Below are 23,527 nucleotides of genomic sequence, written 5' to 3' on the forward strand. Positions count from 1 at the left end.
CACGGGGACTGGGAGGGCAGCCAATGCCAGTGACTCTGCAAATAATTGCCACACTAAATTTCTATGCCAGTGGCTCCTTCCAGGGCTCCACTTGAGACCTCTGAGGGATCTCTCAAGCATCCACTCTCATGAGATGACAGGTGTCCTTCTTGCCAAGACTCAAATTATGTCAACTTCAACAGAGATCAAGCAGGCCAGGATGCCAGAGCACTGGGCTTTGCTGAGATTTCCGGATTCCTACAGGTGCAGGGTGTCATCAACTACACTCATGTGGCTATAAAAGCTCTCTGGCAACAGGCACTCCAACACATAAACAGGAAAGGTGACCACTCACTTAATGTACAGCTGCTCTGCAACCATAAGAAACTTATCATGTAGGTTTGTGCCAGGTACCCAGGAAGCATCCACGACTCATAAATCATGAGTAGATCGCAGATCCCGGACATCTTCAAGGAACCATACAGGACCCAAGGCTGGCTTCTCAGTGACAAATGGTACCCACAAGGACGTGGCTGATGATGCCCATGCAGCAGCACAGAATCCTGCAGAGAGAAGGTACAACGGTGCTCATGCCGCTACCCGAGCATTGGTGGAGCACACCATAGGCATCGTCAAAATGCGATTCCAATGCCTGGACAGATTGGGCAGGGCACTCCAATGCAGTCCACAGAGGGTCTCATGGATCACCGTGGCTTACTGCATGCTGCACAACCTGGCGCTGCAAAGGAAGGAGGACTTGCCAGATGCCAACAAGGAGGAGTTGCACGTCTGCTTCGATGAGGTGGATATTGAAGGGGATGAGGGCATTGAGTTAGAGGAAGCCAAGGCTGCAGGGGAAGAGGCCATAACATGGGCCAGATGAGGCAGACAGGTGCTTAAGACCCTCATAGCCACCAGATTCCGCGAGGAGGATGATGGTTGCAGTGAGTACCCTATTGGGCAAGTGCCCTCCATCATGGCCAACGTGAACACCAGTGTTCCTATTCCTCCCATTCAAATCATGCACTTCAATATGAGAGTGAATAGTTACACATCAGGCCCACATTCTCCTGATCTTTTGAAGGATAATGAAGCCTCGGGGGGTGTGTGTCCTTACTGAGGTGAGGTGCTAACTGGAGGATGGAGTCCCGGCATCAGACGTCAGAAGGTGCTGCCTCTTCAAGCGTATCTCCAACATCCCAGTTGCAAATGCAACTTACAAGAGCCATGAGCTGTTCCACTGTCCTCAGTGGGCTCGTAGCTGTCTGCCTTCAATCCGATAAAGCTCCTCAAGGAGACCCATCTACAGCGATGGGACAACGCATCTCGTGTAACCTCGATAGTGAAACTGATCGGGGAAACTTGGGCCAAGGGAGATGAGGACGTTCCACAGGTGTTCATCTATTCAGAGGTGACTCAATTCTTTATGTCCCCTCCTTCTCTATCACATTAACACCCAGCACTCTCAGTTATGGATGCTGGCCTGCTTTTATCCTCACCTTAATGCGTGTGGACCACCTGAAGATGATGATGTTCAGCCACTTGCGTGCGAGACATTAAAACGCCTCCTCTTTAAGACACACATTGTGCCCTCATGGCCAGTCCTGGCCCTTGCAAACTCCAAAATGTTCGCACACCATGGGCCCTCAAGGTGGCCAGTTGTTGATAATAAAGATCAGATTTCAGCTTCAGTAGATTCTCGCTCCTATCCCATTTCCCCCTCAACATTGTCTAAAGTTATGATATGCGCTTCCAGAGCATGCTCTAAGGGTCAGTTGACTTCCAAAAATCACCATTTGCATTTAGTACCACACGTCTCGGTGAATGTTTAGGTGTTGGGTCGCACAGTGCTGCATCCCAACATTGTGACAAGAGTCTTGTGGCTGCAATACAGACAATTTCAGGTTGAGAAACTCTCAGGGTTGTAGGTTTGATCGTCAGGGCAATAATGTGGCAGAGAGGGGCAGAGCTTTGGCACCTTGAGGTGGCAGTGTGCTCCCACTTATTGGTGAGCTTAGCAGATGTACACTTGGAAAGTGGGAAACGTGGTTGGCAGACAGCAGCGCACATGAGTTCCGAGTATGGGCTCATAGCGGGAAAACCCTGTCGGATGACAGACAGCACATGGAGTTGCACGATTTATGACCCTTCTCCAGGTGTAAACACATCTCTCCTTGTACACTACACCTTCACTTTTCAAGAATGCAGATGAGATAGGAGGACACCTCTGCCTCAATCTTACAGAGCCAAGAATAAACACAATATGACCCTGCAAAGCATGTGAACAACGTTCCTTCCACACGCACACTTAACATTAAGATCAAGGCATCACTGATTGGAGAATGATCTGAAAAAGGGGCACACACTGTGGTGATATGGAAGCACACTTCATAGTCTAGAGGCCATGATAGCGACATCTGCGCTAAGGGGGGGAGGGGCCATGGCATCATAGCTGATTGACAGCAACACAGCTCATCATAAAAGGGAGGCAAACACAAGAGGAGATGTGAAATGTGTGCGATTCTATTTACATTTGTGAACATTATATACATGTTGTGAACACCCTTGCCACCATGCTTCTAAATTATATTAACTTTCCTAACCCGACCGCTACATCTGGGTGCATCTCTGACATCCACAGCAGAGGTGGAGGTAGCTTGATGATTGCTACACCCTGTTGTCTGTGATGACTTTGGCGGGGGTCCTCTGGAGGGTCAAGGCCTGGAGGGCCCCTGCCTGCTTTGGGTGCCCTGCTGTGGGGCAGGTGCACTCTCCTCGGCCTGTGGAGCTGGAGGTGATAGGGCCACAGGAAGAGGGGATTGGGATCGGCTGGACAGTCCCAGAGTCACCTAGTTGGTCCTGGGATGTCCAGCTATCGGTCCTCCTCTCTAAGGGTGTCTGAGGGCCCCTGGCTAACTCCTTGAGGGGAAGGGGAAGCTAGAGTGAGATCTAGGAATCCCATCCCCTTCTCGCATAGCCATCAATGGCTACAGTGATGAAGTGCCGTTCCTGAAGCAGTGCAGGACTAATGTCCTGGGCCAAGGTCTCCATGATGGCCCCCATCCTACCAGTATTGACCTTGGTGCGTTGGCTTGCTGGCACTATTAGCTCAGACTGAAGGCGGAAGGAGGCCTCCATCATATGTTGCACTGAGTGGAATGCAACTTACATCTCTTCCTGATGTTCCCGTGATTGTCGCTGCAGCTCCACCAACTGATTTAGAACCAAGTTGGAGGCATGTCATCTGTCTCAGCCTGTGCAGATTCCGGGCTTCCAACAGTTCTTCGAGTGCCAGCGACCTCGGATGCCCCTGCCTCCACCTGCTATCGACCAGACTGTGTGCTGTTCTCACCAGATTGTGGCCCCGAGGCTGCTCTATAACTAGGTCTCTCCCAGATGTGTCTCTCTGCGCTACTGGAGAGTGTGGGCCAGCACTGTGACAGGTCTTCAACAGTGTTGTCCTCACGTTCCTCATCGGAGGTCCTCGGGGCTTGAGCTAAAGGCCTGGCTGGTTGAGGGTCTGGCAGAGGTGCCTATGGAAGAAAGTAGAGATAATTAGTGCATGGCAGGCAACACTAAAACAGGACAATGCACTCACAGTACAGTTGTGTGAAGGGTGAGCAGGTGTAAGATCCTCACGTGGCTGTGCAATGCTGACCTCACCATTACCATAAGCACAGTCGATGTTCTCTCCAGCCAGCTTGATGGCTCTGTTCTCGAAGGCAGTGATGGCCTTGAGTTCCAGCATTCCAATCACTGTATGGGATCTCTCCCTGCGATTGTGTGTGAGCTTGTCCTGCATAAAGACAGTTGGAGACTGTCAGCAGGATGCATGCCATGGCAGATGAGGATGAATGGCATGTATGAGTGGTGAGTGGAGCTGTGGATGGGATGACGATGCCAGCTCCAGAGGAGATGAGCCCAGATGGAGATATGAGCGTGTGTGAGAGAGAGTGAGTGGTGATAAACCTTGAGCTGACAGTGAGTGAAACCCTTGTGAATCTCTGGCAGCATCTGCGGAGGGGAACACAGTTAACATTTCGAGTCCGCATGACTCTTCAACAGAACTAAGTAAAAATAGAAGAGAAGTGAAATATAAGCTAGTTTAAGGCGGGGGGGGGGCGGGGTGGGGGGGGACAAGTAGGGCTGGATAGAGGGCTAGTGATAGGTGGAGATTGCGAAAAGATGTCATAGACAAAAGGACAAAGAGGTGTTGAAGGTGGTGATATTATCTAAGGAATGTGCTAATTAAGGGTAGAAAGCAGGACAAGCAAGGTACAGATAGCCCTAGTGGGGGTGGGGTGAAGGAATTGAAATAGGCCAAAAGGTAAAGATACATTTAAAAATAATGGAAATAGGTGGGAAAAGAAAAGAAAAATCTATATAAATTATTGGTAAAAAAAAGGGGGGAATCGGAAAGGGGGTGGGGATGGAGGAGAGAGTTCATGATCTAAAATTGTTGAACTCAATATTCAGTCCGGAAGGCTGTAAAGTGCCTAGTCGGAAGATGAGGTGCTGTTCCTCCAGTTTGTGTTGAGCTTCACTGGAGCAATGCAGCAGGCCAAGGACAGACATGTGGGCATGAGAGCAGGGTGGAGTGTTGAAATGGCAAGCGACAGGGAGGTTTGGGTCATGCTTGCGGACAGACTGAAGGTGTTCTGCAAAGCGGTCACCCAGTCTGCGTTTGGTCTCTCCAATGTAGAGGAAACCACATTGGGAGCAACGAATGCAGTAGACTAAATTGAGGGAAGTGCAAGTGAAATGCTGCTTCACTTGAAAGGAGTGTTTGGGCTCTTGGACGGTGAGGAGAGGGGAAGTAAAGGGGCTGGTATTGCACCTTCTGCAGTTGCATGGGAAGGTGCCGTGGGAGGGGGTTGAGGTGTAGGGGGTAATGGAGGAGTGGACCAGGGTGTCCCGGAGGGAACGATCCCTGTGGAATGCCGCCGGGGGGTGAAGGGAAGGTGTGTTTGGTGGTGGCATCATGCTGGAGTAGGCGGAAATGGCGGAGGATGATCCTTTGAATGCGGAGGCTGGTGGGGTGATAAGTGAGGACAAGGGGGACCCTATCATGTTTCTGGGAGGGAGAGGAAGGTGTGAGGGCGGATGCGCAGGAGATGGGCCGGACACGGTTGAGGGCCCTGTCAAGCACCATGGGTGGAAAACCTCGGTTAAGGATAAAGGAGGACATGTCAGAGGAACTGTTTTTGAAAGTGGCATCATCAGAACAGATGCGACGGAGGGGAAGGAACTGAGAGAATGGGATGGAGTCCTTACAGGAAGCGGAGTGTGAGGAGCTGTAGTCGAGGTAGCTGTGGGAGGCTTGTAATGGATATTGGTGGACAGTCTATCACCAGAAATTGAAACAGAGAGGTCAAGGAAGGGAAGGGAAGTGTCAGAGATGGACCATGTGAACATGATGGAGGGGTGGAAATTGGAAGCAAAATTAATAAATTTTTCCAGGTCCAGATGAGAGCATGAAGCAGCACTGAAGCAATCATCGATGTACCGGAGAAAGAGTTGTGGGAGTAGGACTGGAACAAGGAATGTTCCACATACCCCATAAAGAGACAGGCATATCTGGGGCCCATGCAGGTACCCATAGCCACACCTTTTATTTGGAGAAAGTGAGAGGAGTTTAAGAAGAAATTGTTCAGTGTGAGAAGAAGTTCAGCCAGACGAAGGAGAGTAGTGGTGGATGGGGATTGTTCAGGCCGGTGTTCGAGGAAGAAGTGGAGAGCCATCAGACCATCCCAGTTCTCGGTGGGGGATGGAGGTGTAGAGGGATTGGACGTCCATGGTGAAGAGGAGGCGGTTGGGACCAGGGAAGTGGAAATTGTTGATATGATGTAGGGTGTCAGAGGAATCACGGGTGTAGGTGGGAAGGGACTGGACAAGGGGAGAGAGAATTGAGTCAAGACACCCTGGTCCACTCCTCCATCACCCCCTACACCTCAACCCCCTCCCAAGGCACCTTCCCATGCAACTACAGAAGGTGCAACACTTGCTCCTTTACTTCCCCTCTCCTCACCGTCCAAGGACCCAAACACTCCTTTCAAGTGAAGCAGCATTTCACTTGCACTTCCCTCAACTTAATCTATTGCATTCGTTGCTCCCAATGCGGTTTCCTCTACATTGGAGAGACCAAACGTAGACTGGGTAACCGCTTTGCAGAACACCTTTGGTCTGTCTGCAAGCATGACCCAGACCTCCCTGTCGCTTGCCATTTCTACACTCCACCCTGCTCTCATGCCCACATGTCCGTCCTTGGCCTGCTGCATTGCTCCAGTGAAGCTCAACGCAAACTGGAGGAACAGCACCTCATCTTCCGACTAGGCACTTTACAGCCTTCTGGACTGAATATTGAGTTCAACAATTTTAGATCATGAACTTTCTCCTCCATCCCCGTCCCCTTTCCGATTCCCCACCCTTTTTTTCAATAATTTATATAGATTTTTCTTTTCCCACCTATTTCCATTATTTTTAAATGTATTTCCATCCATTGTTTTATCTCTATCTTTTAGCCTATTTCGATTCCTTCACCCCACCCCCACTAGGGCTATCTGTACCTTGCTTGTCCTGCTTTCTACCCTTAATTAGCACATTCCTTAGATAATATCACCACCGTCAACACCTCTTTGTCCTTTTGTCTATGACATCTTCTGGGAATCTCCACCTATCACTGGCCCTCTATCCAGCTCTACTTGTCCCCCCCACCCCCTACACCAGTTTATATTTCACCTCTCTTCTATTTTTACTTGGTTCTGTTGAAGAGTCATGCGGACTCGAATCGTTAACTGTGTTCCTTTCCGCAGATGCTGCGAGACCTGCTGAGTTTTTCCAGGTATTTTTATTTTTATTTTTGTTTTGGATTTCCAGCATCCGCAGTATTTTTGCTTCTACCTTGTGAATGTCTGATGGGCTTGTGAGTGTGTGAGTTGAGAGTGATGAGATGGTTGACTTACCCTGGTGGCACAGATGAGATCATTCATGCTCTTTCTGCACTGGGTAGCGGACCTCTTCTGTGCTGTGTTGGCACTGACCACCACTGCCACCGCCTGCCAAGCCAGAGCGGTGAGTTTGGTGGACCACCTCCGGCCATCACAAGGTCAGAAGATATCGCAGCGGTCCTTGACTGCATCCAACAGGCATTTCAGTAAGGCATCACTGAATTTTGGAGCAGCATGCTTCTTCTCTTTGAGAGTCATGCCTTCTGTGGAGCAGTCCTGGGCTGCAGATATTTAGAAAGCTGTGCACAGGTGCCGTTTAAATATAGTGTCTAGAGTGAGGAAGCAGTGACCTCACGGTGTTTTACGTGAATCAGGGGCTACCTGTCTATGATCTGCATAATTAATACAGCAGGAAGTGGAAGATATGGTGTGAAAACTCGCCATTGCAGCTGACAGGTAAAGTGCAGTTTTTAACGTCTGCTGCCGCACTTAGTGCACTGAGGGGAAAATCCTGCCCAAGGAATTTAGAGGAGAAAGGGAGTTTTGAGCTGGGTCAGTAATTTGCACGAACGCTGGGGGCATAAGTCTTTTTTTGAGGAGAGGGATGATGATGACATAATTGAATAAAAGTTGGGAAGCACTTGAAGAAATAGAACTGTTAACATTATCGAATAATATGGAAGGGAAGTTGCAATTTAAGCAACCATTTTTAATAAAGAATACAAGTTCTAGCAACTTGTTGTCTCTTACCTGGTTTATTATATGAAGCGTCCCTGACCATTTTTTCATAACATTTAAACTGTGCATCCATTATCTTCTGCCTTATTAGGTTTTCTGCAGTCTCAACAGATGATGGCGCAGTTGTAATTTCATCATAATTTTCAGTCAACGCAAAACTTGACATTGTTCTCTGTGGGGTAAAGAGAAGATACATAGTGTTTAAATGTAACTGCCAAAAAGAAGTCATTGCCTGTTAATTCCCCAAATTAGTCAATGCTTAATGCAAATCTCATTAAGAACTGTGAAAATTGCTGATCAAAGTGAATTTTCTCTCCAATGTCAGCTCAATGACACTGTTAGCACTTCAGTCATAACATTCCCTGACATTGTGGAATGTATTGTCAACCAGCATTATTGAATGCTTTACTGCAGTTGTACTGACTTGCTCTCTGGGCTGGTGTTAACCCATTCACTTTAAACTGATCACCAGGGCATTCAAAAAAAAAGTGCAGAAATGTACTACAAGTATCTTAAAAGTTCACCTGGGAAAAGAGGCGTTTGGAAATTTACCCTAATATAATGCTGTAAAAAAGATAGTTTCACTTGGGAAGCCTCCGAAAATCTTGGGAAATTGTAATAAATAATAGGTTGCGTTAAATATGTTTGTTGAAGTTTCATTTCTCGTGCGCTTGGATATAACAAACTATAAAATGCTTGATTTGCACACTGTTGCTAAGGCTGCCAAAATTGCTTAGATGAAGAAACTTGTGACTCATTATAAGCTCTGATATTTATGTAATATCAGATAACACAATAATCTCAGTTAACTTCAATGTGGCAATTACATGGAAATCCAACACAAGCTGCTGAACACCAAATGTTTCAGACACGTGGGGTGGAATTTAATGTGGACGGTGGGGGCTTGTCTTCTGCAGTGAAATCTGGTGACACCCCCGCCCACCTGATCTCTGGGAACTTGACGTAATAAAATTCCCAATTTGCAGCTGGGACCCTGCCAACGGGCTCTTGGATGCTCCGGGGCAATAAGTTGCAGTACAGTCTATTGCAGGCTGGATATCCTGCCCCCCGAGAACTGCCAGTCAATCAGCGCTGGAACAGTGGCCACTTGGATGGCAGAGGGGCTCGACAGCAGGGGCAGGGGGAGGCTTCCTGCAGGACCCGTCCATCCTACTCAATGTTGGGTGCCTAGATCAGACACGGAGTGCTTTTGAACGGCAGATGCCCTTGTCCCCCGACAGAAGGCCACAGGCAAAGCAGACAGCATTTTCTGGGTCGTCTCCCTGCATGGTGAGTTGCACACCCAATGCTGCTTTTACACCAGCAGGAGTGGGATGAGGCGTTAAGTGCTTCTTAAGTGGCCATTTAAGGGCCATAATTGACCTCCAGGGTGGAAGGCTTCCCACCCTGCAAGTCTACCTGGCCGGACATATTCAGAGCGAGGTGGGACAGCGGCTGGACATGTAACCTCCCGTCTGATCACACAGCACTGCGTCGTCTCTGAGCCCGCCTCCAGTGGTCCAGTGGGGTGGGAAGGGGGATCGGGGTGGGGGATCGGGGTGGGGGAGGGGGAGGGCATTCAATTCCACCCATGGAAGCTAAGTTAAAGGTGGGTGAGACCTACCTTTATTTTATAATCTGTGAATTTATTACAAAGTGTATAGTTGGACCAAGTTCGATTGGTTTCCAGGTGCTTAAACCAGTTCCCAGTTTCATCACAGTACTTTGTAGTTTTTTCTAGAAAGAAGATAGAAACTATATTTCAGCAATTGCTCCATTTTAAAAACAAATAGAAGCTAAAACTAGATCATGCAGTCTACTCTCTACTCTCAACAATTCAAAAGTTGTTTTATTTAAAGAAAATTGAATTATCCAATTTTTTGCAGTGTAAATATCACAACAAGTTGGGGAATTTAGTGTTAAAACTTGAATTATTAGAAAAGCTAAATGAAGCAACTTTAAATTAAGGGAAGTGGATTACATTTTCATTGTCTTGCTGCTTTACAACAATGGACCAGATTTTTTGTTAACTCAGACCAATGTTTAATATGAGAAGGGATTATTTGAGCCCTGTCAAATTTTACACTTTGCAAGTTTAGCTCAGCTTAACTGTTTTCGGGGATTTACACTGGGTGAACACAGACTCATCTCTATATATTTACATGGGTTTCTACTCTTTCTTTTTCTTACATTTCTAATTGCCACTGTTGGTAGTTTATTGGCATTGCCATTTCTACAGAAAGCTATTAGTCTCTTCTTTCCACTGTACATAAGTATCAATGCAATTGCACTATTTTCAGAACCTAATATAAATAAATGAATAATTATCTGTAGTCTCAGTTACCCCTGGGAAGAGGCCAACAAAGATACATTCAGATGAGCTTTGCTTACTTCAGGCTTTGCTTAACGAACTGTGGTAGCGAATACCTGCCTGTAGTGACCTTTCAGGTTGAGTTGAGAGTCAAATGTCAAAAAGAGCAGAGGTGCTCATACTGATCCCTGAGGAACCATTGTATATTTCCATCCAGATTGAAAAGCAACTATTTGCAGAATAATGCTGGAAAAAAACTCAACAGGTTAGGCAGCATGTGTGTAGAGAGGCTCTTGGATCCTCCGGGGGGCATTAAATTACAGTACAGTCTATTGCAGGCTGGATATCCTGCCCCCCGAGAACTGCCAGTTAATCAGAGCTGGAACAGTGGCCACTTGGATGGCAGAGGGGTTCGACAGTAGGGGCAGGGGGAGGCTTCCTGCAGGACCCGTCCATCTTACTCAATGCTAAGTGCATAGATCGGACACTGAGTGCATTTGAACGGCAGATACCCCCGTCCCCCCACAGAAGGCCACAGGCAAACCTGACAGGATTTTCTGGGTGGTCTCCCTGCATGGTGAATTGCACACCCAATGCTGCTCAGTGGGATGAGCTCAGCTCATTCACCACCACTAATTCGCCATGGAAGGGTGGCAGCATTTATAGCATCAGGAAATCAAAGGATATCTGACTTCATAAAATGAAATGGTGGATGTTGGACAATGGGACAATGTGCTCCTTAGGGTATCAGCAAAAGAATGGGTTTTATTGATGTCAGTTCTTCTACATTTCCATCCTTATATTTGCAAATAAATAAACAGGAATTAAATTATCTGTATTTTCAAAGCAATTCAGACTCTATTTGCCTTGATAGATAAAGTAATTGATACTGACACAACTTTATCAGCAACTCTGCAGCAGTAGAAAAGGGAGCCAAGAGCATTAGCTGCAACATCATGCACAGCAGACCAGCTAAGATAGAGCTATTTCATTGGCCTAGTTAACACATATATAACAGACCATTTCAGGAAGTGTGAGTTATTCATGTATTCAGCCTGTAATTCCATGAAAAGCTAGTTGGAATATTATCACAGAATCACAAAATCCTAATGGCATGGAAGGAGGCCATTCAACCCATCACATCTGCACCAGCTCTCCAAATGAGCATTATGACCTAGTTCCATTGCCCTGCCTTTTCCCCGTACCCTTGCACATCCAATATCCTTTTGAATGCCTCAATTGAGCCTGCCTCCACCACACTTCCAGGCAGTGCATTCCAGGCCCGAACCACTCGTTGTATGAAAAGGTTTTTTCTCACGTCATACTTTCTTCTTTTGCAAAACCCTTTAAATCTGTGCCCTCTCATTCTTGATCCTTTTATGAGTCGGAGTAGCTTCTCCCTATCTACTCTGTCCAGCCTTCTCATAATTTGAATCTCTATCAAATTTCTTCTCAGCCTTCTTCTCTCCAAGCAAATCAGCACCAACCTTTCCAATCTATCCTCATAGCTGAAGTTTCTCACCCCTGGAACCATTCTTGTAAACCTTTCCTGCACTCTCTCCAATCTGTTCATATCCTTCCTATAATTTGGTGCCCAGAACTGTGCACAATATTCCAGCTGAGGTCTAATGGGTGTCTTATATAAATTCAACATAGCCTCCTTGCTCTTGTACTCTATGCCCCTATTAATAAAGCCCAGGATACTATAAGCTTTACTAACTGCTCTCTCCACCTGCCCTGCCACCTTCAATGATCTATGCACATATACACCCAAGTTTTTCTGCTCCTGCATCCCCTTCAAAATTTCATCCCTTATTTTATATTGTCTGTCCATATTCTTCCTACCAAAATCCATCACTTCACACTCCTCCGCATTGAACTTCATCTGCCACCTATCTGCCCACTCCACCAACTTGTCTATGTCCTCTTGAAGTTTCACACCATCCTCCTCACAGTTCACACTGCTCCCAAGCTTCGTATCATCCGCAAACTTTGAAATTTTCCCCTGCATACCAAAATCTAGATCATTAATATATATCAGGAAAAGCAAGGTCCCAAGGAGCGCCACTACAAACCTTCTTCTAGTACGAAAAATATCCATTGACCATTATTCTCTGCTTCCTATTTTTCAGCCAATTTTGGATCCACTTTGCTACTGTCCCTTTTATTCCATGAGCAATAACTTTTCCCACAAGTCATTGTGTGGTACTGTGTCAAATGCCTTTTGAAAGTCCATGTACACCACATCAACAGCATTACCCTCATCGACCTTTTCTGTTACCACTCCAGCAAATTAGTTACACACAATTTCCCCTTGAGAAATCCATGCTGGCTCTTCCTTATCAGCCCATGTTTTTCCATGTGACTGCTAATTCTATCCCAAATAATTGTTTGTAGAATCTTGCCACCACTGAAGTTCAATTGACTGGTCTAAGTGCTGGGCTTATCCTTACAACCTTTTTTGAACAAAGGCATAATGTTTGCAATTCTCCAGTCCTTTGGCACCACACTTGAGTGCAGGGAAGGCTGAAAGATTATGGCCAGTGCCCCTGCAATTTCTACTTTCACTTTCTTCAATATCCTTGAATGCATCTCATCCAGTCCTGGTGCCTTGTCAACTTTAAGGGCAGCATTTTCTGGTTGGCGAGCGGGGGCGAGGTCCGCTCGCCGATGTGTAAAATGATGCAGGGTGATGTCAGGCGTGCGTCCTGACATCTCCCCATGTCATTTAGATTTTTAGTTCGGCAGGCGCACAGCCGAGTCGGATGTGCACCCGCCGACCTGTCAACGGCCTATTAAGGCCATTAAAAAAGTAATTAAAATGATTAAAATGCCTGTCCAACCTTATAGTTGGCGGGCAGGCAAAGAGCCCAGGCAGCCTTCCGAAAAAGCATGAAACTTCATCCACAGGCGGGATGAAGTTTCATGAGAGATTTAAAATGTTCGGAAAATCTTTAAATAAAAGTAACGGACATGTCCCAGCTCATGTGATAGTGTTACATGAGGGGACATGTCAGGAAAATTTTTTCTTACCTTTAATAAATTTTCAAAAGTTCAACCGATCTCCCTGAGGCAGCACTTTGCCTCAGGGAGATCTGTGTGCTCTTCCACACGCTTGCGCGAAAGAGCGTACAGACCTGCTCAGGGAATCCCCTCCTGCCCGCACAGGGAGCGCACAGTGCTTCTGGGCGGATGTCATGCTGGGCAGGTCTTAATTGGCCCGCCCACGTAAAATGACGGCACGGCCGTGACCGAGGGTGCTGATCGGGAACTCACCCATTCCCGCCTGCTACCGCACAACACCTCCCAATGGAAGGAAAATGTTGCCTTAAGTATCGACAGTCTATTCAACACTTCCTCCTTATCAATTTTGAACCCTTCTAGTGACAGAGTTTCCTTGTCTGTCACCATGGCCTGGGTAGCATCTACCTCTTTGGTAAAGACGGATGCAAAGTATTTATTTAATACCTCAGCTATGGCCCCTTGGTCCATGTGTAAATTCCCTTTTAGGTCCCCAATCAGCCCTACTCCTCCTTTTACTATTTATATGCCTATAGAAGACTTTGGGATTCCCCTCTATGTTGGCTGTCAGTCTTTTCGCATAATCCCTCTTCGCTTCTCTAATATGCTTTTTCACTTCCCCTCTGGACCTTCTGTATTGTTTTTGGTTCTCAATTGTATTTTCTACTTGACACTTGTCATAAGCACACTTTTTCTTCTTTATCTTAATTCCTATCTCCTTTTTCATCCAGGGAGCTCTGGATTTGTTTGCCCTACCTTTCCCTTTCAATGGAATATACCTTGACTGTGCCCGAACCAATTCTTTTTTGAAGGTAGCCCATTACTCAGCTACAGTCTTTCCTGCCAATGTTTCATTCCAGTCTATTTGGCCCAGCTGCATTCTTGCCCCATCATAGTCGGCTCTGCTCCAGTTAATTATTTTTACTCTGGATTGCCCATTGTCCTTTTCTATCATCATCCTAAAATGTACAATACAATGATCACTGTCTTCTAAATGCTCCCCCACTGTCACTTGACCTACTTGGCCCACGACATTTCCAAGAACCAGGTCCAACAGTGCGTCAACTACTCTATTATGCCTGCATCTCTCTAATTTCCCTGCAGATTTGTTCTTCTATGTCCTTTTCATTATTTGGTGGTCTATAGACTGCACCGAGGTATTTAATTGTACCCTTTTTGTTCCTTAGCTCTGGTCAAATTGATTCTGTCCTTGAACCCTCTGGGACATCCTCTTTCTCCAGAATTGCAACGCTCTCCTTAACCAATATTGCCCCTCCTCCTTTCCTTCCTTTCTAATCTCTTCTGAACACCTTATACCCGAGAATATTTAACATCCAGTTCTGCCCTTCCTTGAGCCAGGTCTCTGTTATCACCACAACATCATATTTCCACATGGCAATCTGCACCTGTAACTCCCCAATCTTATTTACTATACTCCGTGCATTCACGTACATGCATAGTAACCCAGATTTAGGTTTTGTTACTTCCTCCCTTACCCCAACTTTACTGATTAATTTACTATTTGCAATACTAGTGCTATCTATCCCTCCCAGTATTTTGTGCATCCTGGTATTCCTCTCTAATATTTTCTTCCCACACTCCTGTTGAGTTAGTTTAAAAGCCCTCCCAATAGCACTAGCAAAATGCCCCGCAAGGAACTCAGTTCTGTTCAGGCGCAACCCATCCGACTTGTACATTGTATATTATGCAATACCAGCCTTCTGATGCTAATTAGCTCGTAAGTCAATGCACTCCAATGCTATTTGAACCATTCATTCATTCATTCAAGAAAAAGTTAGCAATTTCATATAGTAGGGTCCAGTTCACTATCTAAAGTGATCTCTCCTGTTACGTACAGGGAAATCTCACACTAGAGGAGTATTTCTGGTTGCAACAGCAAATCCTGAACAACAATTTGCATTTACGTAGCATGTTTAACATAGAAAAAGTCCAGAGATGTTTCACAAGAGTGTCATCAGACAACAATCAAAATCAAGCCAAAGAAGGCGATATTAGGAAGGATGTCTAACAGGTGGTTAAATAAATGGATTTTAAGGAGCGTTTTAAAGGAGGAGATGGTAGTTGTGAGGGAAAGCCAACTTTAACCACAGCTGCCAATGCTGGATAAATGGGGAATGCACAATAAGTCAGAGTTAGAGAAACAGAGATTCTCAGATGGAGGATGTCATGGAGATGGTGAGAGGTAAGGCCATGGAGGGATTGGAACACAAGATTAAGAAGGTTGACTTTGAGGCATTGGGAGACAGGGAGCTGATGGGGCAGAGAGGCTGCAATAGTGGTGTTAATTGCTTATGATAGATTTGTATAGAAATGGAGATGAATGATTTTATATAAACTATGTTTTCTGTTTAATTTTGAATATTTTTTTAGCCTGCACATTTGCAAAGGCTATCTCAACAGCTATTTTATCTCTTCCTATCAAACAAGTTTTCTTTCCCTTTAGCCCCTTGTTAATAGGAGTTCTCTGAAGTTTCTGGCAGCAGTTTTTCTCAGTTGAGACGAGTTTATTTATTGTTTTTAGAATCCACAAACCCAGATATTTACTAAAAGAATGAAGCCACAAGGTTCATGGTTTAAAACAAAAGCATTTCACTACACAAAAAACAAAGAACATGAATACTAATATCTATGCTCTATCTTAAATGGTCAGTTATGTCAAAGATATTAAAAATACAATGAATACAGTTATTTATACTTGAACCACGCTTCCTAACTCAACTTTCCCTTTAAACTTCAAACCTTCAACTGTCCCACGGTTGTACTCTCCATGTTCAACACAGGCTTAATGTCTTAAGTATCCTTAACCTTGTTAACCTTGGATTAGAACGCTCCTGGCTCTGATATTCTTTAATTCTGGAGCTCTGCGTTTAAAAGTGTCTTTATCTCTCCTCTCAGCTTGGCTACTTCAGAAATCCAACACACTATTAGTAGAGTCCCTCCATTTTCTAAGTAACATTCGCGCCACACAAGTGTCAGGCAATGACCATCTCCAATAAAATAGAATCCAACCATCGCCCCTTGATGTTCAATGACATTACCAACACTGAATCCACTATCGACATCCTGGGGGTTACCATTGGCCAGAAACTGAACTGCATTAGCCATATAAAAACTGTGGCTACAAGATCAGGTTAGAGGCTAGGAATCGTGTGACGAGGAACTCACCTCCTGACTCCTCAAAGCCTGTCCACTATCTACAATGCACAAGTCAGGAGTGTGATGGAATACTTTCCACTTGCCTGGATGAGTACAACTCCCACAACACTCAAGAAGCTTGACACCATCCTAGACAAAGCAGCCTGCTTGATTGGCACCACATCCATAAACGTTCACTCCCTCCAGATGCACAATAGCAGCACTGTGTACTATCTACAAGATGCACTGCAGGAATTCACTAAGGCTTCTTCAACAGCACCTTCCAAACCCACGATCACTACCATCTAGAAGGGCAAAGGCAGCAGTTAGATGGGAACACCACCACCTGGAAGTTCCCCTCCAAGCCGCTCACTATCCTGATTTGGAAACATATCATCATTTCTTCACTGCCGCTGGGTCAATATCCCAGAACTCCCTTCCTAACAGCACTGTGGGTATACCTACACCACATGGACTGCAGCGGTTCAAGAAGGCAGCTCACCACCAGCTTCTCAAGGGCAACTAGGGATGGGTAATTAATGCTGGCCCAGCCAGAGAAGCCCACATCCCATGAATGAATAAACCCTTTTAACCAGCACATACAGAATTTTAACTGAATTATGCTTGCTCTGCAGCCAGATTTTTCTAAAACTAAACCCAAACTGTTGGACGCAGTACCATACCCAGGGACTTCCTCTCCCCTATGATTAACTTCTGGTTAACCCTTTTTTTATTGTTTATCTCCAAAGCAACTTGGTCAGATGATCATTTACTGGAAGCCAGCTGTTTTTTTTTTACAAGAACTCCTCTTTCAGAAAAATCTAGTTCTAAAGGAACCATCATCCCAATATAAAATATACTATTGTTTTTTTCACCAAAAGCACACGGGTCATCACATTGTTTACAGAATCTCTCCCTTGCCATGTCCGTTCATTTCCAGAGTTATTGAACCTCCCCACCCACCTCGGGTAGGGGCTTCCTTCTTTGACTATCTCTTCCTCTATCATCCCCAAATTACAGAATTACCCCTCGATAAAACTAAATCTCCCTGCAGGTCACAGGGACATTGAAAATGGATACAAAAATAGGGAAGCATATTTAATGGCAGCTGATTCAATATTACCCATTATAAACAATAATTAAAAGTCCAGTTACAGAAAGGGAGCCCTCTCTACCCCATACATTACTGGGCAGCTACATGCTCCACCTGCACAGGCCAAGGAGAATTTCCCACCTTCGAATGGAACTCAATCAGGTTACATTTACCCCAGTACTGAATGGATTTGTGTCAGGGAGGAATTTAAAATTTGGAAGATTTCAAACTTGATCTAAAACTATTTCCATCCTTTTTTTTAAAAAAGAGGTCGGTCAGTTAGTTAAATCTTATAATGTGTGTCCATTTTTGCATGCTTCTTTTTAACCATTTCAGGTGCTTTTGCTGGACCTTGGGAAACTACGCATGTAAAAGATGACGAGAAGAGCTGGATGCATAATATAAATGCATTTTTAAAACTGGTGATGGGCCAAGAGGAGCAGGATTGTTTCCTTCAGGCCCATCAAACATAGCTGCTTCCCTCCCCATGATTGGCCAACATACCACCTCCATAATGTTTCACCCTCCCATGAATTCCCCACACTTCCATGCCCTGTCCCGTGGTCTCTCATTAGTATCGTGCCCTGCCCATAATTTCTCTCCACCTGATCATGGTCCCCCCCAAACACTATAGTGATCTTTACCTACCCTCCTCCTTACTGACTACTGCTTGAATGCGGCCTTTTTCTATAGGCTTTATAGCCAAACAGACCGGCCATCAGTGAATCAGGTTGGCTGCTGGTCAGGAAACATGCTGAAAAGAATAAAAATTCATTCTATTCCTGAATGGAAAAGCTGGACATCTGGCCTTTCCATACAGAACACCTCCCTCTAAGCCAATCTTTCACCATAAGTATCCAGGGAATTGTATATGGGTCTCACTCTTGTTTGTGGCCTTTCTGCAAAATTATGTCAGAAATGCACAAGGAGGGCTATGGATTTTAGTTCTGGATGCATATAACTGTATATACTGTAGTGTCTGTGCATTGATTTCATAAGAATATAAGAAATAGGAGCAGGATTAGGCTATTTGGTCCCTCGATCTTGCTCTACCATTCAATAGGATCATGGCTGATCTGACTGCGGCCTGAACTTCACTTTCCTGTCTTCCCTGCCATAAGTCTTCGTTCCCTTGTTAATCAAAAATCTGTCAAATTCAACCTTGACTATATTCAATCACTCAGCCTCAACTGCTCTCTGTGGAAGGCAATACCAAACGCTAATGACCCACTGAGAGAAGAAATTCCTCCTCATGGCCACCTTAAATGAGAGATCCCTTATTTTGAAACTGTGTCCTCCCATATTCGATTCCCACAAAAAGGGGGACATCCTCTCAGTATCTATACTGTCAAGCCCCCCCTCAGAATCTTATCTGTTTCCATAATATCACCCCACTATTATCCTAAACTCCATTGGGTATAGGCCCAACCTGTTGAACCTTTCCTCATTAGACAGCCCCTTCGTCCGAGGCATCAGCCTGGTGAACCTACTCTGAACTGCTTCCAAGGCAAGCATGTCCCTGCTTAAATAAGATGACCAAAACTGTACAGTGCTCCTGGTGCAGTCTCACCAATGCTCTGTACAGCTATAGCAAGACCTCCCTACTTGCATGATTCACCTTGCAATAAAGGCCTTCATTCTATTTGCCTTCCTAATTACTTGCTGTACCTGCATGCTGACATTTTGTGATCCTCTGTGCCACAGCATTTTGCAGTCTCTCTCTGCTGAGGGAAATAAGTCTAACAATCTTAGATGAGTTGCTCTAAAATTAAAGAAACAGTGAATGTCAAATGAGTTCTGGATCTCAAAGGAGACACCAAGTTATCAGCAGTCTACTGGGAGAAGGAACTGCAGGGAGCAGGTCCTAAAGGAAAAAAAGAGAACGGCTGAAAAGCCCTTTAGGTTGAGTCAAAATACAAGGACAGGAATCTGGAAAAGGTCCTGTTAAGTGAAGTTAAGAGTGAGGAGGACAGAAAGGCTCCAAGCTTAAAGGGAGAAAGCTGCAGGACACAGACTTAAAGCAAAATAGGCTTGCTAGAAGCCAAAAGATCCAAGGAGACAGCTGAAGGTCTGTAGCTCTTTACTATGGGCATGGGAAGCAGTGGTGTTCAGTTGGCATGACTGAGTCTGGGAGTGTATCATGAAGATATTAACGTATATAATGTTATTGGAAATTATTTTAAATTGGACTTGCAGTAGGGTCTGTGTCTGTGGATGTGTGTGTGTGTGCCTTAATTGGATTAAAGCCAACTAGGCTGGGTGCTTTGAAGTACAGAAGTTTTGAGATGTTAAAAGGTAGAGACTACATTTGCATTTTGTTGAATAAACCATTCAAAGACTGGGGTGTAATATTGCACCTAGCTAAGAGACACCAAGCAATATGTTTATATTACTAATAAAATTGGTACTATGAAAAGGGTTTTATTGTTAGAAGAGGTGGAGTTCAAAGGGCCTGGTGATACAATGAGAACTTACATTCAAAGGGAAGGCTAGGTATATACAGAAAAAGTTTGTGTGTAAGTCAGAGGCATGTAATATCTAAGCAGCCTGTAAGCCTTACAACTGTCTGCAAAGGAACAAAATTGAATGGGACCTCATTTTGAATTTGTAAGATAAAATATGCTTTGCCTGCTGTCTAAGTCTGTTCACGATTATAGTTGCCTTGGTGAAGATTTACCTGGGAGTGATTCATTTGGGGATTTGTTTAAAAGTTATTACGATAGTAATTTGTAGACATGTGTATATGTTTAATTCCTTGTTAAAATAATAATGTTTATTTTAATTTATATAAAGACCTCTGGGGGCTTGATGGTTTCATTTCTGAATTCAGAGCTACATTTCAAACATACCAATTGAAAATATAGGTTATGACAGTTGTTTAAAGTTTCCCTCTGGGATTTTAAATAACTTAGCCTTTGCCAACTGCTGTGTCAGAACAGAGTGAGAGTGAGTGAAAGAGAGCTTGAATGCACATGGCAATCCAAGTGAGAGGAACATCGGAAGGAGAGTTCGAATCCTTGGAGGTGGACCCTTGTGGAACACCTGTGTCGTTTGGGAGAAGATTCCAAAGAGAGTTCTTTGAAAGTGGAGATTGGAAACCCTGTGTGAAAGACGGTGTTCAGTGAGACCGATTGGCTCATGGTGTGACAAACGTCTGCGGGGAGTTGATGAGAGATCCATAACATCAGTTTGGGGGTGGCATCTGTCACTTGGAGCTGAATTTTACACTGATTGGGCGCGTGCGCACCCAACCTGATCGGGCATGAAATTGCGCGAGATGATGTCGGGCCAGTATCCCGACGTCATCCTACGCTCGCGCGATAAGTTGGTCGGTGGGCATGTGCAAAAGTCGGAAGCACACCCACCAACAATTAAGAGGGCAATTAAACCCATTAATGGCGCAGTTGTCTGTCATTTTACGTAGCCTGTCTATCCTTATGGTTGGCGGACGGGCGAATCGGCCAGGCAGCCTTTACATTTTTCAGCAAACAAGGGCGGGATGAGGCTTCTTTTATTAAATAAAATAAAAATAGAAATCTGTGAACAGCATTTTTATAAACTATATGTTCAGGTGTCTGGTTGTGATGCTTGGACATTTTTTTCCTGATTTAAAAAAATGTATTTCCTGGGTTTCGGGTCTTCAGCTCCCTGAGGCAGCTTTCTGCCTTCAGGGAGATTTCTGTCAGCGCTCACCCACGCCTGAATTGCCTGCCCTCCCCACCCCGGTCGTGCTGAACTTTTCAGCACGCACTTCACACTGGCTGGCTGTTAATCACAGTCGGAAGCCAGTTGCAGTCGGCAGTCCGTTTCCTAACCGCTCCTGGGCCCGCCGATCGTGCCCGTCCGCCAAGCTCAAAATTCAGGCCTTGGCTTCAGAGTGTGGTGCGTCTGACTACAGGTTGCCTATTGGTTTACATGAACTGTGTACTCATTGTGAACATGAGAGTATAAGATAGCTTTTGTAACTTGTATTATCCTTACAAATCTGTATATATCTGTAAAGGTATAGTTGTGGGTGAAGGGGTATTGTAATATAGTTCATCTTTTCTTGTTTAATAAATGTTTTATTCCTTTGTTAAAAGTTCATCAGCTGACTCCTGTGCCTCTGTTCAGTTGCCACTCTCCACATTTCTAAGCAAAAAATAAAAGTTAGGATCTATCAAGCCGGGTTCCATGTTGAGGTCCGGCTTCTCCAGCAGTGACAGCAGCTGGGATCACAACAGTTTGCCATCCTGAAAATGATCCATTTATCTTGCCAACCTTGTATCCATGCTAACATATCACGCCAAACAACATAAGCTTGTATCTTGTGCAGTAATCTTTAATGTGGCATCTTATTGAATTCTTTTTGGAAATCCTTTTGAAAACATCTACTGGTTCTCATTTATCCAACCTGCTTGTTAGATCCTCAAAGAGCGCTAATAAATTTGGCAATCATGATTTCCCTCTTAAAAAACCATATAGATCCTGCCTGATTGTATTATGATTTTATAAATAATCCTACCACTACCTCTTTAATAATGGATTTTAGCATTTTCCCAATGACAGATGTTGGGCTAACTGGCCTATGGTGTCCTGCTTTCTGTCTCCCTTCTTTCTTGAACAGAGGTGTTACATTTGTGGTTTTCCAATCCATTGGGTCCTTTCCAGTATCTAGGGAATTTTGGAAGATTACAACCAGCACATCCACTATCCCTGTAGCCACTTCTTTTAAGGCCATAGGATGCAGGCTGTCAGGTCCAGGGAACCTGTCAGCCTTAAGTCTCGTTAGTTTTCCCATGACTACTTCTTTCGTGATCGTGATTATTTGAAGTTTCTCCCTCCCTTTTGCCTTTTGATTTTCTACTATTCATGGGATGCTTTTTGTGTCTTGTACAATGAGGAGAGATACAAAATACTTGTTCAAAGCCTCTGCCATTTCTTCATTTCCCATTATTAATTCCCCAGTCTCAGCCTCTAAGGGACCAATGCTCATTTTAGCTACTCTTTTCCTTTTTTATATACTTGTAGAAACTTTTACTGTCTATTTTCCTATTTCCTGTTGGTTTTCTCTCATGCTAAATTTTGATTTTGCATCATTTTCCTTTGAATATCATTTTAATAAAGTGATTAAAGTGCAGACACAGGAACTTAACACAAACATATCAGCCAGTATCCAAGAGATTAATCATTGAGGAATTTCAACTTGTTTAATGGAAACCAAGGATTGGAATTTTCTGGCCCCGCCTGCTGCCACGATCATCCAGTCCTGCCGAAAATCAATGGGCTTTTGGCTGGGCTGCCGCATCCCCCCGCGGTGGGCCCTGAATGACGGGGCTGGAAAATCCTGGCCCAGGAGTTGGCCCAATATTTACACCATAAAAAATAACTAATCTTGTTTGCTTTTACAGCATATGGAAAAATGATGACTGATGTCTTGACAACCGGTGTCTATTCATCATTCTTTCCATTCACATGTCATAGAAATTAAAGACATGGGGCTAAAAATTCGATAGCCCCAAAAAACAGGTGAGGAAATAATGATGCGAGATTCATCTACACCCGTTCATCGTAATGCAGGCAGCATGCAGACTGTGTGCTGCCTGTTAGTTTAAGAGATAGTGCAAGCAGCCAAGCACTAAACATATTGCTGAGTGGCTGCACAGCTCCACAGGGGACCACATACATGCAAGACTAGCACCACTTAAGCTAACGTGTACTACTTCAAGCCAGCCTACACAACAGGGGCCTCTTTACAGCATAACTTTATGGAGCTAGACTATAGTTTTTGACGTTAAGCATTGTATTTCCTGCAGGAATTTAGACTTTAGACTTGGCCATAGATTGTGTCAGACAGAATATGGATCAGTGTCTTCAGCTGAATGGGCTGTGGCAGGATTCTAATGTCTATCTGATTAAAATCTCTCACCTGATTAAAAACATCAATTTGCCACATGCCTGGCCTATTTCCCACAAGTGGTGAGTGGTGAGCATATGGACAACACTGCTGTTCTATAGGCAGAGTAAAGATAGTGCAACATAGCTGAGAGTGGGCTCCCAAATTTCCTAATGCAACACTCAGTGCCTGAGGTGGAGACAAGAGGAGATGAGCTGAATGCACAGAGGGCTAGGAGGCCTCCAGACAAGCATTTAGAAGGAATGGGAGCAAATAGCCACAGTACACGTCAAACAGTGTCACCCCATGAATGTTGATGTAATGTTGCAAGAAGCTTAATGATCGCATCTGAGTCTTCAAGGTCAGTGAATTTCTCTTCAAATGTTATATCCTTACGAATGGACCAC

The 23,527-nt window shown here is 44.7% G+C and overlaps 1 protein-coding gene across 3 annotated transcripts in view; it reads right to left on the reverse strand.

Annotated features, from left to right (window-relative positions):
• The window catches only part of calcr (calcitonin receptor), a 418,788-nt gene that overhangs the window by 224,512 nt on the left and 170,749 nt on the right, over nucleotides 1-23,527 (reverse strand). For all 3 annotated transcript variants that reach the window (XM_078538749.1, XM_078538748.1, XM_078538750.1), the window contains 2 exons: nucleotides 9,289-9,401; nucleotides 7,677-7,836 (listed from right to left, as the gene is read on the reverse strand). In XM_078538749.1, the coding sequence (XP_078394875.1) occupies nucleotides 7,677-7,836; nucleotides 9,289-9,401 (273 nt within the window). The remainder of the gene's footprint in view (nucleotides 1-7,676; nucleotides 7,837-9,288; nucleotides 9,402-23,527) is intronic.

This window comes from Cetorhinus maximus, chromosome 3, assembly GCF_964194155.1.
Source record: "Cetorhinus maximus chromosome 3, sCetMax3.hap1.1, whole genome shotgun sequence".
NCBI lineage: Eukaryota > Metazoa > Chordata > Chondrichthyes > Lamniformes > Cetorhinidae > Cetorhinus > Cetorhinus maximus.